At 34.6% G+C, this 18,082-nt stretch overlaps 2 protein-coding genes across 2 annotated transcripts; both read right to left on the reverse strand.

Moving 5' to 3' along the window:
• Positions 1 to 883: 883 nt before the first annotated feature.
• On the reverse strand, positions 884 to 1,449 carry LOC138338025 (uncharacterized). The gene is made up of 2 exons (XM_069288486.1): positions 1,444 to 1,449; positions 884 to 1,324 (listed from the first exon to the last, which is right to left on the reverse strand). Exons 1-2 carry the CDS (start codon positions 1,447 to 1,449, stop codon positions 884 to 886), a joined length of 447 nt encoding a protein of 148 aa, XP_069144587.1.
• Positions 1,450 to 1,784: 335 nt separating this feature from the next.
• LOC112942087 (uncharacterized) lies at positions 1,785 to 3,770 on the reverse strand. Its single transcript, XM_026032676.2, has 4 exons — positions 3,465 to 3,770; positions 3,068 to 3,167; positions 2,126 to 2,676; positions 1,785 to 1,979 (listed from the first exon to the last, which is right to left on the reverse strand). The coding sequence occupies exons 1-4, from the start codon at positions 3,649 to 3,651 to the stop codon at positions 1,957 to 1,959; spliced, it is 861 nt and encodes a 286-aa protein (XP_025888461.1). The 5' UTR covers positions 3,652 to 3,770; the 3' UTR covers positions 1,785 to 1,956.
• Between the last annotated feature and the right edge of the window lie 14,312 nt (positions 3,771 to 18,082).

The following is an 18,082-nucleotide window of genomic DNA, read 5'->3' on the forward strand; positions in this document are numbered from 1 at the left end:
TCAAATGATAGACGTAAAGATTTTTAAATTTTTAATTAAAAATAGACATAATAAATATACTGACAAAACCAGGTTTAAATCATTTAATAAAGTATAATCAAAGTATTTATAATCAAACATAGACATAAAGATTTTTAAATTTTTTATTTAATCTAGATGATACACTGCCAAAACCAAATGATACATATGTACCAGAAACACACTAAAAATAACTGATACATTGGCCAAACCATATGTATAATGTATTGGCCAAACCATATGTATAATGTACAATATGTTACACTCTAATCCTTAAATTTTACAAGATATTTAGGTAAATTGAATAGCATATTCATATGAATTGCTATTATTTTTTTAAAGGAAAGTTATTTACTGTATATTTCAATAAAAGCATATCCAAAAAAGCATTACACAAGTTAAATTATATAAATTCACATGATACATGATTTATAGTCATTCTAAAGTACTCAATAACATTAACAATATATTTGTATTTTTTATCTAATGGAGATGTATCATTGTGCAAACCAATGATACACACTAAAAGTACATGATACTTTATATAAACAATGTGTACAAAAAATACACAATAAATGTACATGATACACTAGATTAACCATATGTATCATGTACATTATGTTATCTTACTGTAGCATAAGATTTATATATTCAAAACAAATATTGACACAAGTATTTTTATCAACACCAATAATAAGAAAGTATTTATAATCATAAGCACGACTTCAAATGTAATTACCACATGTTTGTACGTTTATTTATCTAAACACAAAGTGTTCAATTTGCAGTCGTAATTAAAACTGAAATTCATTTAAATGTTTACGTGATAAATTATTCTTTATATCATAGAAACATTACGACAAATTCACTTCTCTTTTGGGTAGAAAGTACAAGTTCTTCTGTTGTGCCCTTCTTGTCCACATTGTCCACGACAATTTGTGTTCACCGAAATCTTTTCATCTGCATTCTTTCTTCTTCTTTTTCTTGGTCGTCCAGATGATCTTCTGTATCTAGGTGGATACACAGTTTCAGCTACCACGTGTTTAGGATCTGACCAATCTTTCTTATCTGGCATTGGCACCATTGGAATTTCATATGTTTTTGCCAACGCATCAGGCTTGTAATAATCAGAGCAATACGGATTCATATCGGTGACATTCTTTTTTTTCAATACAGCTATTGCATGTGAACAAGGTATCTCATCTAGTTGAAATCTACCACAACAACATACTTTCCGCTCAAAACAAACAATATATCTTCTTCCATTTTCATAAACCGAGAAAATAAACTCAGATGATGGAACAACCTGTGTACATTAAAAATTTTAAATATATAACTTTTAAAAACCAAATCATGTTAAAAAAAAGCATAATGATACACAGAATTAGATATATATAATATAAAGTATCATATAATGATACATACCTCCATTTTTGAACTTTTAGCTGCGTTTATAATCAACAATTCCTCAAATTTTCTACCTAATGTGTCCTTTGTGTATGAGGCTACTTCTCTGTTTTTGCAATGCCAAGATCCAAAAAGAATCTAACCTCTTCCAAGAATTCTAATATAGTTAATTGGCGTGCTTCAACAAGACAACCATTGATACATTCTGCAATGTTTGAAGTCATCATTCTACCTCTGTTTACTGTTGCATGAACTCTTGACCACTTTTCGTAACCTGCATATTCAAGGTACTCCTTAACCCTGTGATCATTTCTATCAACCTTAGTCATCAACTTATCAAAATCTTCCTTTCTATATGCCTTGGCCATAGACTAGAATAGATCACTTATGGTCTTTCTGCTCCTTTTGAAGTTTCCACATACATTCTTCCAAAGATGCCAGATGCATGCATAATGAGGTACATCGGGGAACACAATCCTTACACTCTTCATGATACTCTCATTTCTATCTGAAACAACACACATATCTTTTCTATCGCCAAATGCATGTTTGAACTGTTCAAAAAACCATTTCCACGAACAATCACTTTCGGTGTCAACAACACCATATGCCAATGGAAATATGCAACCTGATTACACACACATTATATTATTTGATACTTAATATATAAAAAGACATCATTACTATAAATAAAAAATACCTGCGCCATCAAGTGTGCTTGCTGATACAAATGTCCCTTTGTAAGCTCCACTCAGATGTGCACCATCCACAACAACTACTGGTCTGCAGTATTTAAATCCCCTAATGAATGGTCTTAAGGCGATGAACAGATACATAAATTCATCCTCTTCAGTCTTATGCATTCTTATATAAGAATCTGGATACACAGTTTTTAACATGTGTATGTATCGCGGCATCCGTCTATATCCAGCAGATGGTTTTCCTCTAATCATGGAGAGTGCACGTTCTTTAGCACGCCATGCTTGCTGATAAGATATTTCAACACCATAATATTCTCTAATATCATCAATTATATCCCTTGGTGTATAAATTCGTTTATAATTGACCAATTTTGGAGCTGTCACTCCACTTACAAATCCCACTGTTGCTTGGACTTTGGTTAATACCCTCTCCCTCATCGGACACGTATGTTCACTATTGAAATTTCTAACAATGAATATATCAGATTTTTTCCTGCACGACGCCTTCATAGTCCAACCACATTTGTCTGAAAAGCATACCAACACATAGCTGCGTACATTTTTTAAGCATATTAATACACATATCAAATACATCATATATAATATATTCAACAATAATGTTTAAATTAATCAAACAATGAATCACACAAAAAGTATCAAACAATTTTTAAGAAAAGTATCAAACTTTAATGAAATTTATCCACTATTTGTGATATGACTGTTTAAAATGATACAGTCCTTACTATATCAGTAGTAGTACTTTCAAGTATCAAATATACTTATTTCAATGTATCAAAAACAAATTCCTGAAATGATGATACATTAGATTATAAAATAACATATGAAACTTGCAGGTTTTCATATAGAACAGTAATGTTTCACGTACTAATTAAATTATAAAACAACACATGATACATTAAAATATCAAAATACTGTCATACCTTTGTTGATCAGACCTCTTCACTTTGCAGTTGAAGTTGTTCTTTATCTTATATTTCGTCATCACATCTACAAGTGTTGCTTTATCCTTGTATATCTGACCTGTCTTCACATCAACAATATCTGAATTGATTATATCATTTGCTACTCCAACTTCTGAATTTTCATGTGTCTCAAATAAGCTATTTTCAACTATTGCCAAAGCCTGTGTATCATTTGTTGTGCCTTCTACACACGTTATTTCTCCACTTCTTCCATCAAAGTTATGTACAGTACCACTATTCTTCTCAATTGTGTCAATACATAATGGATATATTGAAAATCCAGGCTCGTTTTTTTTCAGTTCAAAATATAGTTTAACACTCATATCGTTCTTAAGTTTCATCGGACAGGAGTTACCTTCTACAATGTATCGAATTTCAATTTCTTTCCTTGATACATCAATGTCCAACTCGGCCGCAATTGCTGCTTTGAGATTAGAAAACGAAATTGAATCTCCAACAACGATTCCATCAATTTTGTAATTTTCATACTGCAATTCGTTCACCCAAATTCTGGAATGTCTCATCAAAATCGAAGTATTCATCTTCAAAAACCCACTGCAACAACAAAAAAATTTCGGCAACTCCAATTGTTTTCTAAATAACTGATACAATCTTTGATTTTCAAATTATGAAATTAATATCCAATTAAGTGCTGATTTAATGCTGATTAATGATCTGTTACCACAATTTAAGCTATTTTAGTAACAGCTTTAAATTGTCCGTTTTTATCCCCTATTTTTTCTTAACAATTTTAAGTTACTATGTATCATTTACCATGTATCACAACTTTCTAAAGTATCACGGCTCAGCAATTTTAAGGAATTTTTTGTAATTATTAAACTTATCGGGACAGAATGTAATTATTGAATTACACTATGGGATTCCTTAAATTTATAGAAATGGAGAAGTGGGCTGAAATTTTGAAATGAAAAAGCCCAAATGGGTTTAAAGTGCGTAAGGAGAGATGTGAGATTGGGATTTAACAAATAGCCGAATTGAGTTAAATTGACTAATTTGACTAAGTCCTAAATAAGACGAATTAATATTAATTAATTAATTAACGAGTTTCTTAATCTTAACAAAATATAAAAATTTTAACTTTATCATAAATTAATAACTAAAAAAAATATATGCCAACTTAAAATAAACTAATTTAATAAGATACTCAACTAAAATAAAATCTTTTGAGATGATTTTCGAATATTCACAAAATATATTAATTATATATAATTATATAGAATATATAAATTATTTAAAATTATGAAAAAGTGACGTAACTATTTAAAATAACTAAAAAACTATATTTATTATTATATTTTTATTTTGAAATTCTTGTAAAACTAATTATTTTAAATCGTTTGAAATTTAAAAAACTCGATAATTAATTTATATATTAGAGGGCCAATATTGAATGTCAAACACTAGTTATACCACATAGACGAAATACAGTAAGAATTTTCCATATATGATGTTATGACTTAGATTATTGTGAGAATGTAGCAATTAGTATAGGTTGGGCATTGAATAGTGGGTTGGGATTAAGTAGTACATCTTTTATAGGTAGAAAATTGTATTAAATACAAGTATCAAGGCGAGGTGTATATGTGGAAAATTGGATTAAATAAATACAAGTATTCAAGAAGAAGAGGTGATGTATATGTATATGGGATTTTAACAAATTAAATAATTATATAGGAGATAACAATTAATATTTTCTTATAAGAAATTTCTTTCAATATTATTAGAATATCTTCATGCGGCTTTATTAATGGAAAAAATGTTAAGAAAATTCCTATCTTATTAATTTTTATCGAAAAGATTTCACATTTTAAGGTAAATTTTTGCAAGAAAATTCCCAAGTAATTTAAATGCGAAATATCAATTCTTAGGTAAATTATTTGGAGATTTTTAAATTCGTATGAAACAATTACCTAGGAAGATTTTATCATCGCATTCTTTTTGGCTGAAAAATCTATAAGAAAGTCCTGCAATTTCCATTTACAATCCCTAGAAAAATTCCCAAGTAATATACTCTTTTCTTGTAGTGAATTGGACATCCTTCGTCGGAAAAAAATATTATATATACAAGTAAATGTTACACGAAGTAGTTAAATAACATATTTTGGACACTTTTAATACAATAGTTTATTGTAGCCCAATTATTTTAGACCTTTTTAATGGGTTCTTTAACACCTTGAATGAGTTAGTAATCGTGTGTTTGAATCTCACTAGCAACAATTTTCTTACCCTTCTAAAAAGACTTTCTGTTCACTAGCAACAATTTCGCAAGACCTTTTGTTGTGCGATTTTCGGACACCCTTTTTGAAATTTCCGATTTCGCCACTGCATTTTGCCTATAGCAAGGCCTACAAGGGGTAGAGTGGCTCGAGTCGAATCATGATCGAACATGAGGCCTTAGTTAAAAAAATAAAGTTACACGTTATCAATTATAACTTTTGGCATGATGATAAACACTTGATCCTAACACAAACAAATCATAATAGAATAATAATAATTTTCGTATTTACTAAAAATACAAAAAATTTAATATTTTACCATAAATAAGATAATTTATTGCCAAGAAATATCTATACAACTTGTAACTACTGATTTTTTTTAAAAAAATCATTTCATTCTAGAAACATCATACATAATTGGAGGTATAATAATTTGATATGGAGACCTTAGTATCATTAATGACTATATTACAAGCCTAGGGGCAGATCTTGAATATGTCATCTGACCTTGATGAACCTAGCTAGTAGTTTTCATTTAGATATATATACTTAGTTGGTTCTTATGTTTCTATAAAAATTCTATATAGTTAAATTGTAATTTAGAAATATTAATATAAATATTGATAAAATAATTTTGCATAGAGTCATTATTACTATTTGTTATATAAATCTACAAATAAAGTAATATTTATAATACTTATTAAGTTTGACGTCAAATAAAATATGACTAGCTAAATAGAAATAGATAAATGTTTCTAATAAAACACAAAAAAATATGATAATATTTCAACCAGTGAAAAATGAACACTTGAAAAAAAAAATCATGAAACTTATGACGTATATGGGCTAGGCTCCGTTGGGCCGATCTGGCCTAATATATGATTTAATAGGATAAGACTTAGATTTTTGAAGTCCATTTAAGAAAAGAGGTTTTTAGTCTGGCTAGACAAGTCTGCTAGTTTGTGGGGTTTGATCAATATAGGTTGGGCCAGGTCGTGGGCTAAATAGAAAAATTTCAAACTTAATTATTATTCAAAATATCAAAATGTCAATATTTTAAAAAAATAATTTGTATCCAAATATTATTATTTTTCTTTCTTTTTATTTCTCAAAACAGTCCAACATTGCACCAATTTCTACACCTTTAACCGGTAAAAAAAAATATTTACTATCCCGTATCCTTTTATCTAGGTTTTAACGCAGATAATTTTTCTCCCATTTTTCGTGTTTTCACCCAGTCGCGGACCCACATCATACGCTGGCGGTGCACGTGCACCCGATAACTTTTGAAAAAATCATATGTATATACGTATATCTATTTTGAAAAACTGGTAGAAATTAAGATATAGACAACAGTACGCCCATAAAAAGCATAAAAGTACCCTAGTGCAATTGGTAAAAGCTAGAGTTACCAACCGTTTAGGGTTTGAATCCCACTTAAGCTTATTTTTATTTTAAATTTAGCTTAGACCTTATATTTGAGCTATGTTTATATTAATACTCCCAAAACCTTCAAATCCTTGGTTCGCCTCTGTTTTCACCTATTTCTCTTTTTTCATATTTTTGCCATTGTTAGAGAAAAACTAACTCTCATTTTCTCCCAATTTATTTCAGAAATCTCTCAATCAATTCAAAAAATCTCTCAATTAATTCAAGAAATGTCACAATTGATAAAGGTAATTTCTAAGTCACCAATTATATAGTGAGATTTATATCACCAATTATTTTGAATTTTGGACTTTATGTATTACAAATTTTTATTAAGGACATTGTATATCTTTTTTTAGTTTGTAGTCATTCCAATATGTCACAACCCAAAACGCGTCGTGAGTGGCACCCACATTTATCCTCCTATGTGAGCGAACCAACCAATCTAAACCCCAACGTCTCAATATAATAACAGAAAGTAATGCGGAAGACTTAAATCTCATTAATAAACATTGATTAAATAACTTCTAAAACTCAATAACTATTATTATCCCCAAAATCTGGAAGTCATCATCACAAGAACATCTATCTCAAATTACTAAATCTAAGAGTATCTAAGAAGCTAAAATAAGTAAAAGCTAGTCCATGCCAGAAGTTCAAGGCATCAAGACATGAAGAGGAAGACCCAGTCCAAGCTAGAAGCATTAGCTCACCCTGAAATCCGGTGTAATGAAGACTGGCTAGAGTTGCGGTTGAGTTGAAGAAGACGACACGTTTGCTGCACTCCACAAATAACAAAGAAAGAAACATACAAGTAGGGGTCAGTACAAACACCAGTACTGAGTAGGTATCATCGTCCAACTCAAAATAGAAAATAGTATATATCAGATCATATCATAAATCAACTACAATACTCAATCTGTAGCAACAACATGTACAAGAATCTTTGATAAATAACGTCAAGTACACTCATGAGGACTCAAGCCTCCATATCATACTCATTTGGGAAATAGGTTCTTTTCATTCGAATTTTATTAACATACTTTCGAGATTCATTATTTTTGTTCCTCTTGTGTCGGTACGTGACACTCCGCTCCCCTAATACTATGTGTCGGAACGTGACACTCCGATCTCCTAGTTCTACTATGTGTCGGAACATGACACTCCGATCCCCTAATTCTACGTGTCGGTTCGTGACACCCGATCCCCTAATTCTATGTGTCGATTCGTGACACCCGCTCCACTAATCTCATTCTATGAAATCATCAAGCCTTCTTTTATACCAATGCATCATCAATCTCTTTAGTTCATCAAGCCTTCTCTTATACTAAGGCATCATCAATCTCATTACTTTAGTTCATCAAGCCTTCTTTTATACCAAGGCATCATCAATCTCATTACTTTAGTTCATCAAGCCTTCTTTTATACCAAGGCATCATCATTAACAAGGTACATTTAGGATTAGAGATTCAATAGACTCATCATGCTTATTCATCACAATTATATCATCACATCATGTAAGCACACAATTAAGCATATAGAAGGTTTTATAATACTACCCAACACATATCATTCGCTATTAAGAGTTTACTACGAATAGCATAAAAACCATAACCTACCTCCACCGAAGATTCGTGATCAAGCAAGCAATTTCCCATAGCTTTGTTTCCTCTTCGTTTCCCTCTTCTCTCGATCGTTCTCTTTCCCTCTCCTTGTTCTTTCTATTTTTCTTATTCAAACTCTCTTTCTTTTACCCTAATTAGCATATAATTAAGTATAAAAGATGATGAATTAACCCATTTATTAATTCATGATTATCTCCTTTAACTCTCAAGTAGTTAAATTATTAACATTAGCCCACTAAATTTATAATTATAGCAGGAATAGTCCAAAACATCCCTTAAAACATTTAAAGAAATCCGACCCAGCCTGGGATTACGCAACCTGTGCCGGTCCGTCATGGCTGTGATGGTCCATCCTGCAGGTCCGTAGCAAAGTTCAGAGAGTTAATTTTTGTGGAAAATGTGTGACGGTCCGTCGTGTCCACGACGGTCCGTCCTGCCATTCCGTCACGAAGTTCAGAGAGTTGATTTCAGTACCCAAATTTCAGAATTCTAAGTGTTTTGGAACGAGACCCCCTCGACGGTCCGTCGTGCCCATGACAGTCCGTCGTGGGTTCCGTCGACTCAGACAGTTTTTCCAGAAATAAAATCTGCTGCTCAAAACGACTAAACAGGTTGTTACAATAGATACCAATTTACCCATCGTTCGTCCTCGAACGATCACAAGAAGAAAAACGAGGGCGAAAAGGAGTACCTGAATCTGTAAACAGGTGTGGGTATTTTTCTTGCATATCTGCCTCCTTCACCCAAGTGGCTTCTTCGACTAGTCGATTCTACCATTGAACTTTGATGGATGCAATCTCCCTTGATCTCAACTTGCGAATTTCTCTATCTAGAATGGAATCAGGTTCCTCCTCATAAGACAAATTCTCATCAAGCAAAACTGAATCCCAACGGATAATGTAGTTTCCATCCCCATGGTATCTTTTCAACATAGACACATGAAACACCGGATGCACTCCTGACAGTCCTGGAGGCAAGGCTAATTCATAAGCCACCTCCCCTACTCGCTTAAGTACTTCAAATGGCCCAATATACCTTGGGCTTAGCTTACCTCTTTTACCAAACCGCATCACCCCTTTCATGGGCGAAACCTTCAGCAAGACTTGCTCACTCTCCATAAACTCCAAGTCTCTAACCTTTCGATCTGCATATTCCTTTTGCCTACTTTGCGCCGCTAAAAGCTTTTCTTGAATAGATTTCACTTTCTCTAATGAATCTCTCAAAAGGTCAATACCCCAAGGTCTAACCTCAAATGCATCAAACCACCCAATGGTAGACCTACATCTTCCCCCATACAGTGCCTCAAATGGGGCCATATCAATACTTGAGTGATAACTATTGTTGTATGAGAACTCTACTAAGGGTAAGAAGCTATCCCAATGACCACCAAATTCTATCACACACGCACGAAGCATATCCTCCAACACTTGAATCGTTCGCTCAGACTGACCATCGGTCTGAGGATGGAACGCAGTACTAAGGTCCAACCTAGTACCTAATTCAGCATGCAATGTTCTCCAAAACTTAAAAGTAAACTGCGTACCTCTATCTGATATGAAGGAGAGTGGAACTCCATGCAATCGAACGATTTCTGAGATATAGATTTTGGCTAACTTCTCTGCATTGTAGGTCACCTTGACCGGAATGAAGTGAGCAGACTTAGTTAACCTATCAACGATTATCCAAATGGAGTCATACTTACTCATTGTCTTTGGAAGACCAACCACAAAGTCCATTGCAATCCTTTCACACTTCCATTCAGGAATGGGCATTCTCTGAAGTGTTCCTCCGGGCCTCTCGTGTTCATATTTTACTTGCTGACAATTTGGACATTTGGCAATAAAATCAACAATGTCACGCTTCATTCTACTCCACCAAAAATGTTGCTTTAGGTCCCGATACATCTTGGTTGCACCAGGATGTATAGAGTACCTTGAACTCTGAGCCTCTGTCAGAATAGTGTTGATCAAATCATCAATGCGGGGTATACATACCCTTTTTCTTGATTCTCAAAACACCTTCCTCATCGATTTGTGTTTCCTTAGCCTCTTCTCGCAATACTTTATCTTGGATCCGGATCAGTTTCTCATTGGTAAACTGCTTTCCTTTAATCTTGTCAAGAAAAGAAGATCTTTCCTCCTCACAAGCCAACAATCCTCCCTTCTCATTTACTTCTAACCTCATAAAGTCGTTAGCCAGAGTCTGAACCTCTCTAGCCAATGGACTTCTAGAAACTTGCAAGTGAGCTAGACTTCCCATGCTCCCTTCCTTTCTACTTAAGGCGTCTGCCACAACATTAGCCTTTCCCGGATGATACAAGATAGTGATATCGTAGTCCTTCAGTAGTTCCATCCATCTCCTCTGTCTCAAATTTAAATCTTTTTTAGTAAAGACATACTGTAGGCAACGATGATCCGTGTATACTTCACACTTAACCTCATATCGATAGTGTCTCCATTGCTTTAAGGCAAACACTACCGCAGCCAATTCCAAATCATGGGTCGGATAATTACATTCGTGCACCTTTAATTGCCTTGAAGCATAAGTAATTACGTTCTTCTCTTGCATTAGCACTGCACCCAAACCCGAATAGGATGCATCACAATAGACAATGAAATTCTTACCTTCCACTGGCAGGATAAGGATTGGTTCAGTAGTCAACAAGGTCTTGAGTTTCTGAAAGCTTTCCTCACATTCGTCCGACCATACAAATGGAACATTCTACTTAGTCAAGTTCGTCAATTGGGAAGCAATGGAAGAGAATCCCTTGACAAATCGACGGTAATAGCTAGCTAAACCAACAAAGCTCCTTATTTCTGACACATTAGTAGGTCTTACCCAATTCTTCACTGTCTCAATCTTAGAAGGATCCACTATCACCCCATCCTTAGAAACCACATGCCCAAGAAGGACACTGCATCTAGCCAAAACTCACACTTGGAGAATTTGGCATAAAGCTTTTTCTCCCTCAACATTTCCAATATAATTCTCAAGTGCTCCTCATGTTCCTTCTTGCTCTTTGAGTATACCAAAATATCATCAATAAATACGATCACAAAGATATCCAGATATGGCTTAAAAATCCCGTTCATCAAGCTCATGATAGCAGTAGGGGCATTCGTAAGACCAAAAGACATCACTACAAATTTGTAATGCCCATACCTGGTCCAAAAAGCAATCTTTGGCACATCCGTTGCCCGTATTTTCAATTGATGATAACCGGATCTCAAGTCAATCTTAGAGAAGACACAAGCACCTTGTAACTGATCGAACAAGTCATCAATGCGAGGTATAGGATACTTGTTCTTAATAGTTACCTTGTTCAACTGTCGGTAGTCTATGCACATCCGAAAACTCCCATCCTTCTTCTTTACAAATAACACCGGAGCACCCCAAGGGGATGCACTTGGTCTAATGAAACCTTTACTTAACAACTCTTGAAGTTGGGCCTTTAACTCCCTTAACTCTGCTGGAGCCATTCTATAAGGAGGTATAGAAATGAGGCGAGTACCCGGCTCCAGATCGATGCAAAAGTCAATATCCCTATCCGGTGGCATACCAGGAAGGTCTGCAGGAAACACATCCAGAAACTCACGGACTACCGAAACTGACTCAATTGAAGGTACTTGGGTAGTGTCATCCCTGAGATGTGCCAAGAAAGCTAAACACCCCTTACTAACCATTCTCTTAGCACGAAGAAAGGAGATGATACGAACCGGAGTGGAAGTGTAGTCGCCCTCCCACATAACGGATCTATCCCAGGCTTGGATAACGTCACAGTTTTAACATTACAATCCAAGATCGCAAAATTCTGAGAAAGCCAAGTCATACCCAAAATTACATCAAAATCAACCATTTCTAAGATAACCAAGTCTACATAAGTATTGCTCCCCACAAAAGTCACCAAACAAGACCTATATACTTTTTCAACTATCACAGACTCACCCACCGGAGTAGACACACGAATAGGTATGTCAAGCAATTCAAAATGTAAATTAAGACTGGTAGCAAATGAGGAAGATACATATGAAAATGTGGAGCCGGGATCAAATAATACAGAAGCCATACAATCACAAACCAAAAGATTACCTGTGATAACAGCATCTGATGTCTCTGCTTCCGACCGCCCAGGAAAAGCGTAACAATGAGCCCTATCACCTGTTTGCCCGTTGCCCCTAGCATGTTGCGCTGCAGTAGTTCCCATTTGTCCGTCACCCCGGCCGTTTTGGTGACCACCATTACCTCGGCCACCACGTCCTCCAGAATAACGACCTCTACCATGACCACCTTTACCTCTAGCTATTGGGGGTCTATAACTCTGTTTTGGACAATTCCTCCTAATATGTCCAGTCTCTCCACATCCATAACATTCTCTGGAGTCAAGCATAGGTCTCTCAGAGAAGTGTTGACCGGTCTGAGGTGGACCCCCAACTACAGTCTGTAGTGAAGACTGAATTGGTCGGACTGAGTAACCTCCTGAACCCTGTCCTCTAGAGTAAGAACCATTAAACTCACCTCCCTTTCGAAACCTTTTTGATGTCGATGCCATGGTTAAGTCATCTGGCTTCACTCCTTCCACCTCTATCACGAAGTCTACCACTTCTTGAAAGGATTTTGTCGTAGCCGCTACCTATAAGGCTGAAATCCGCAATTCTGACCTCAACCCCTTCACAAAACGGCGAATCCGCTCTTGTGGACTGAAACAAAGTTGGGTGGCATACCTGGATAATCCATGAAACTTAGCCTCATATGCAGTAACCGACATCCTACCTTGCTCTAGGCTCAAGAACTCATCTTTTTTCCTATCCCTCAAAGTCCAGGGGATATACTTTTCCATAAACAAGCTAGAGAATGATGCCCAAGTCATGGGTGGTGCCTCTGTTGGTTGACACTCAACATGTGACCGCCACCACATTTTGGCATTTCCTTGAAACTGATAAGTCACAAACTCAACACCAAACCGTTCTACTATACCCATCTTGTGTAGTAGCTCATGACAGTCAACTAGAAAATCATAGGCATCCTCAGATTCAGCACCCTTGAAGACTGGAGGTTTCAATTTCAAGAACTTACTGAAAAGTTCATGCTGATCATTTGTCATTATAGGCCCTGTAGTCAGATGAGTAAACGTGCCTATTTCCAATGAGGCATCCATGCGGGGAGCCACAGTAGTTGCATGTTGTACCTCCGGAACCGGAGGTGTTGGTGCAGACAACACTGGAGGTGTCTGGCCCTGATCAGATAACCCGCTAAGATAAGCAAGAACCTGATTGATCATCTTTGGGGTAGGTTGGGGTGGCAATCCCTCATTCTGTACTTGTTCATTTTCCCCATCCTCACCCTCTCTTACCACTTCCTCAGTTGGTGAAGGAGTCACCGCCCTAGTACCAGATGGGCTAGGTGCTCGTCCTCTTTCTCTAGAAGACGTCCTCCCACGACCTCTTCCATGGCCTCTTGCCACTACTCCTCTTCGAGCTACAGCCCCAGTGGCTGGCACAGACGCTTCTTGTCTTGCCGGTGTTGGTGTTGGCGTAGTCGTTGCTCTAGTTCTAACCATCTGCGAAATAGAGTGAAGATGGTCAGATACCAATTTGTATCACCTAGATACCAATTGGACCCAAGTAATAGCACGAAAGAAAGAAAGAATGGAATTTTCCTAAAGTCTTATAGCCTCTCAAAGAAAAGTAAAGGCGTCCCCCTACCGTTCCTTAAGACTCTACTTTCGTTCTTGTGTAATGAGACCAACGAACCTAATGCTCTGATACCAAGTTTGTCACGACCCAAAATGCGTCGTAAGTGGCACCCACATTTATCCTCCTATGTGAGCGAACCAACCAATCTAAACCCCAATGTCTCAATATAATAACAGAAAGTAATGCGGAAGACTTAAATCTCATTAATGAACATTGATTAAATAACTTCTAAAACTCAATAACTATTATTATCCCCAAAATCTGGAAGTCATCATCACAAGAACATCTATCTCAAATTACTAAATCTAAGAGTATCTAAGAAGCTAAAATAAGTAAAAGCTAGTCCATGCCGGAAGTTCAAGGCATCAAGACATGAAGAGGAAGACCCAGTCCAAGCTAGAAGCATTAGCTCACCCTGAAATCCGGTGTAATGAAGACTGGCTAGAGTTGCGGTTGAGTTGAAGACGATGGCACGTTTGCTGCACTCCACAAATAACAAAGAAAGAAACATACAAGTAGGGGTCAGTACAAATACCAGTACTGAGTAGGTATCATCGGCCAACTCAAAATAGAAAATAGTATATATCAGATCATATCATAAATCAACTACAATACTCAATCTGTAGCAACAACATGTACAAGAATCTTTGATAAATAACGTCAAGTACACTCATGAGGACTCAAGCCTCCATATCATACTCATTTGGGAAATAGGTTCTTTTCATTCGAATTTATCAACATACTTTTGAGATTCATTATTTTTATTCCTCTTGTGTCGGTACATGACACTCCGCTCCCATACTACTATGTGTCGGAACGTGACACTCCGATCCCCTAGTTCTACTATGTGTCGGGACGTGACACTCCGATCCCCTAATTCTACGAGTCGGTTCGTGACACCCGATCCCCTAATTCTGCGTGTCGGTTCGTGACACCCACTCCACTAATCTCATTCTATGGATTCATCAAGCCTTCTTTTATACCAAGGCATCATCAATCTCATTACTTTAGTTCATCAAGCCTTCTCTTATACTAAGGCATCATCAATCTCATTACTTTAGTTCATCAAGCCTTCTTTTATACCAAGGCATCATCAATCTCGTTACTTTAGTTCATCAAGCCTTCTTTTATACCAAGGCATCATCATTAACAAGGTACATTTAGGATTAGAGATTCAATAGACTCATCATGCTTATTCATCACAATTATATCATCACATCATGTAAGCACACAATTAAGCATATAGAAGGTTTTATAATACTACCCAACACATATCATTCGCTATTAAGAGTTTACTACGAATAGCATAATAATCATAACCTACCTCCACCAAAGATTCGTGATCAAGCAAGCAATTTCCCAAAGCTTTGTTTCCTCTTCGTTTCCCTCTTCTCTCGGTCGTTCTTTTTCCCTCTCCTTGTTCTTTCTATTTTTCTTATTCAAACTCTCTTTCTTTTACCCTAATTAGCATATAATTAAGTATAAAAGATGATGAATTAACCCATTAATTAATTCAAGATTATCTCCTTTAACCCTCAAGTAGTTAAATTATTAACATTAGCCCACTAAATTTATAATTATAGCAGGAATAGTCCAAAACTTCCCTTAAAACATTTAAAGAAATCCGACCCAGCCTGGGATTACGCAACCTGTGACGGTCCGTCATGGCTGTGACGGTCCGTCCTGCAGGTCCGTAGCAATGTTCAGAGAGTTAATTTCTGTGGAAAATGTGTGACGGTCCGTCGTGCCCACGACGGTCCGTCCTGCCATTCCGTCACGAAGTTCAGAGAGTCGATTTCAGTACCCAAATTTCAGAATTCTAAGTGTTTTGGAACGAGACCCCCTCGAGGGTCCGTCGTGCCCATAACGGTCCGTCGTGGGTTCCGTCGACTTAGACAGTTTTTTCCGAAATAAAATCTGCTGCTCAAAACGACTAAACAGGTCGTTACACAATAGGTATGAAAATGGATTTGTATTTTTTAAGCATAAATGTATTCTATTTTTTTCACAATCAATGTGTATTTTCTTTAGTATATTTTATCCTCCCTCAACAAATTGTATTACTTTCAGAATCTTGTATCCTTATCTCTTTCACAAGTAATTTTGTGTTTTTAAGAATATTGTGTCCTTCCTCAATAAAATGTATTATTTTCACCATGTATGCTATTTTTTTCTCCAAAAACTTGTGTACTTTCAAAATCATATTCATATGTAATGATTAGATTATATAGGGATACAATCAATAATATTTTTGTAATACAAATTTAAAAAAAAATGTATTTGACAGTTATATAATATAATATTTTTATTTTTTATTTTTTATTATATAATATAATTTTGTCAGTGAGATACAATTTTTAGTTTTCACGGTGAAATTAAAATATCAATTTTAGTTTGAATGGTAAAGTAATACCAATTTTAATTTGAAAGGTAAAGTGAACACATAAAATGTGAAAGTTATTGATATATAATTACAATGAAAACATAATAAACAAGAAAGTTAAGGAATGATTAAAATCTTGATAAAAGAGAAAAATGGAGATTGAAACAGTTGATCCATTTGAAATTGTAACTGATGAGAATTTTAAGTAATATGTTTCTTTTCTAAAATATTCTTTTCCTTGATTTTCTCCTTTCATGTTATTAAATAATTGTATTATTACAAATCAAACAAATAAAAAGTACATAAACCATATACATAACAAATTAAAAGATTGACATTTTAAATAAATATTAAAAATGTGACTAAGCAATCCTAAATGTCAAAATAACATAAGTCCAATCTCAAATTAAAGTCTATTTAAATTTCTAGATGTTAAAATTTAAAATCATTAAACGTGATGTATTGTATCAGCAAGATAATCATTTAGCATTGATGAATGTGTGTTATAACCAAACATAGAAATTGCATCCATCATGAAAATATATGAACACTTGTTGCTTACGAATACAGTTTGCGTGATTTTTCTTAAACTAATGATATTTTTGTGTATACATTTAAATGTTATGTTTAGTTCTTAAATTTAGTTATTTTCTAAGTTTAACTAATTAATATTGCATACAAACGCTAGATGAAAATGTTAAGACAACCTTGCCACAACCTTATTCTTATGTGCTTGATGAAGATGACATGTTGGTGTTGTATACGCCATAAGTTTCCTGAATTTTTTTTCAAGAGTTCATGTTTCATTAGTTAAAATATTGTCATATCTAGTTGTGTTTTCTTGAAGAAAATTGGTTAACATTTCTATTTAACTAATTATGTTTTAACTTGAAGTCAAATTTAATAAGTACTATAAATGTACTTTATTTGTGGATTTATATAACAAATAGTAACATTAACATATGTAATATTGTTTTGTCGATACTTATGTTAATATTTTAAAATTATAATTTAATTTAAAAAATTATTAAAAAAATATACTTTAAAAAATGTGGACTGACCCGACAAGGGCCACAACCCATGTACAAATTAGTTGGGCGTCTGTTTCTTGCCCACTAAATAAATGGGTTAGTCCGGTCTAATCCGTCAAAATCCAAAGCTTATATAGACTTAAGTCAACCCATATTGACTGCTTTAATTTTGTTGTCTTGTCCTTTTATTCATGGTTTGAATTTTAACTAATAAAATAAAATAAAAGCATTTCTTAAGAAAATATACAAAATTCATTTCAGTAAATAGATAATACTACTTGTTATCATAGATTTTAAGCTCTAAAAAGATGTTATTTATCAAATAATAAAAGAAACATTTGAAAAAATTGAATTTAACCAATTACAATGTCCAAACCTTTTCTTTTCAATTATTAATTACTATTCTACAAGTTATTTAATTTAAATATAAAATACACTTATCTTGATGAACAATTTTTTAAGTTTATCCAATCATGTTATGCTTTGGAGAAATCAATATTTCTGTCCTTGATTTGTAACGACCTGTTAGTCGTTTTGAGCAGTAGAGTTTATTTCTGGCAATAACTGTCTGGGTCG

Source organism: Solanum lycopersicum, chromosome 8 (genome assembly GCF_036512215.1).
Source record: "Solanum lycopersicum chromosome 8, SLM_r2.1".
NCBI classification, from domain to species: domain Eukaryota; kingdom Viridiplantae; phylum Streptophyta; class Magnoliopsida; order Solanales; family Solanaceae; genus Solanum; species Solanum lycopersicum.

Coding starts and splice junctions, on each gene's coding strand:
- LOC112942087 (XM_026032676.2), bottom strand. CDS start 3,651: ATGAATACTTCGATTTTGATGAGACATTCCAGAATTTGGGTGAACGAA. Junction 3,168..3,464: donor AATTCGATACATTGTAGAAG/GTAACTCCTGTC, acceptor ATGTGAAGACAG/GTCAGATATACAAGGATAAA. Junction 1,980..2,125: donor AAGCACACTTGATGGCGCAG/GTATTTTTTATT, acceptor TTTTTTGAACAG/TTCAAACATGCATTTGGCGA.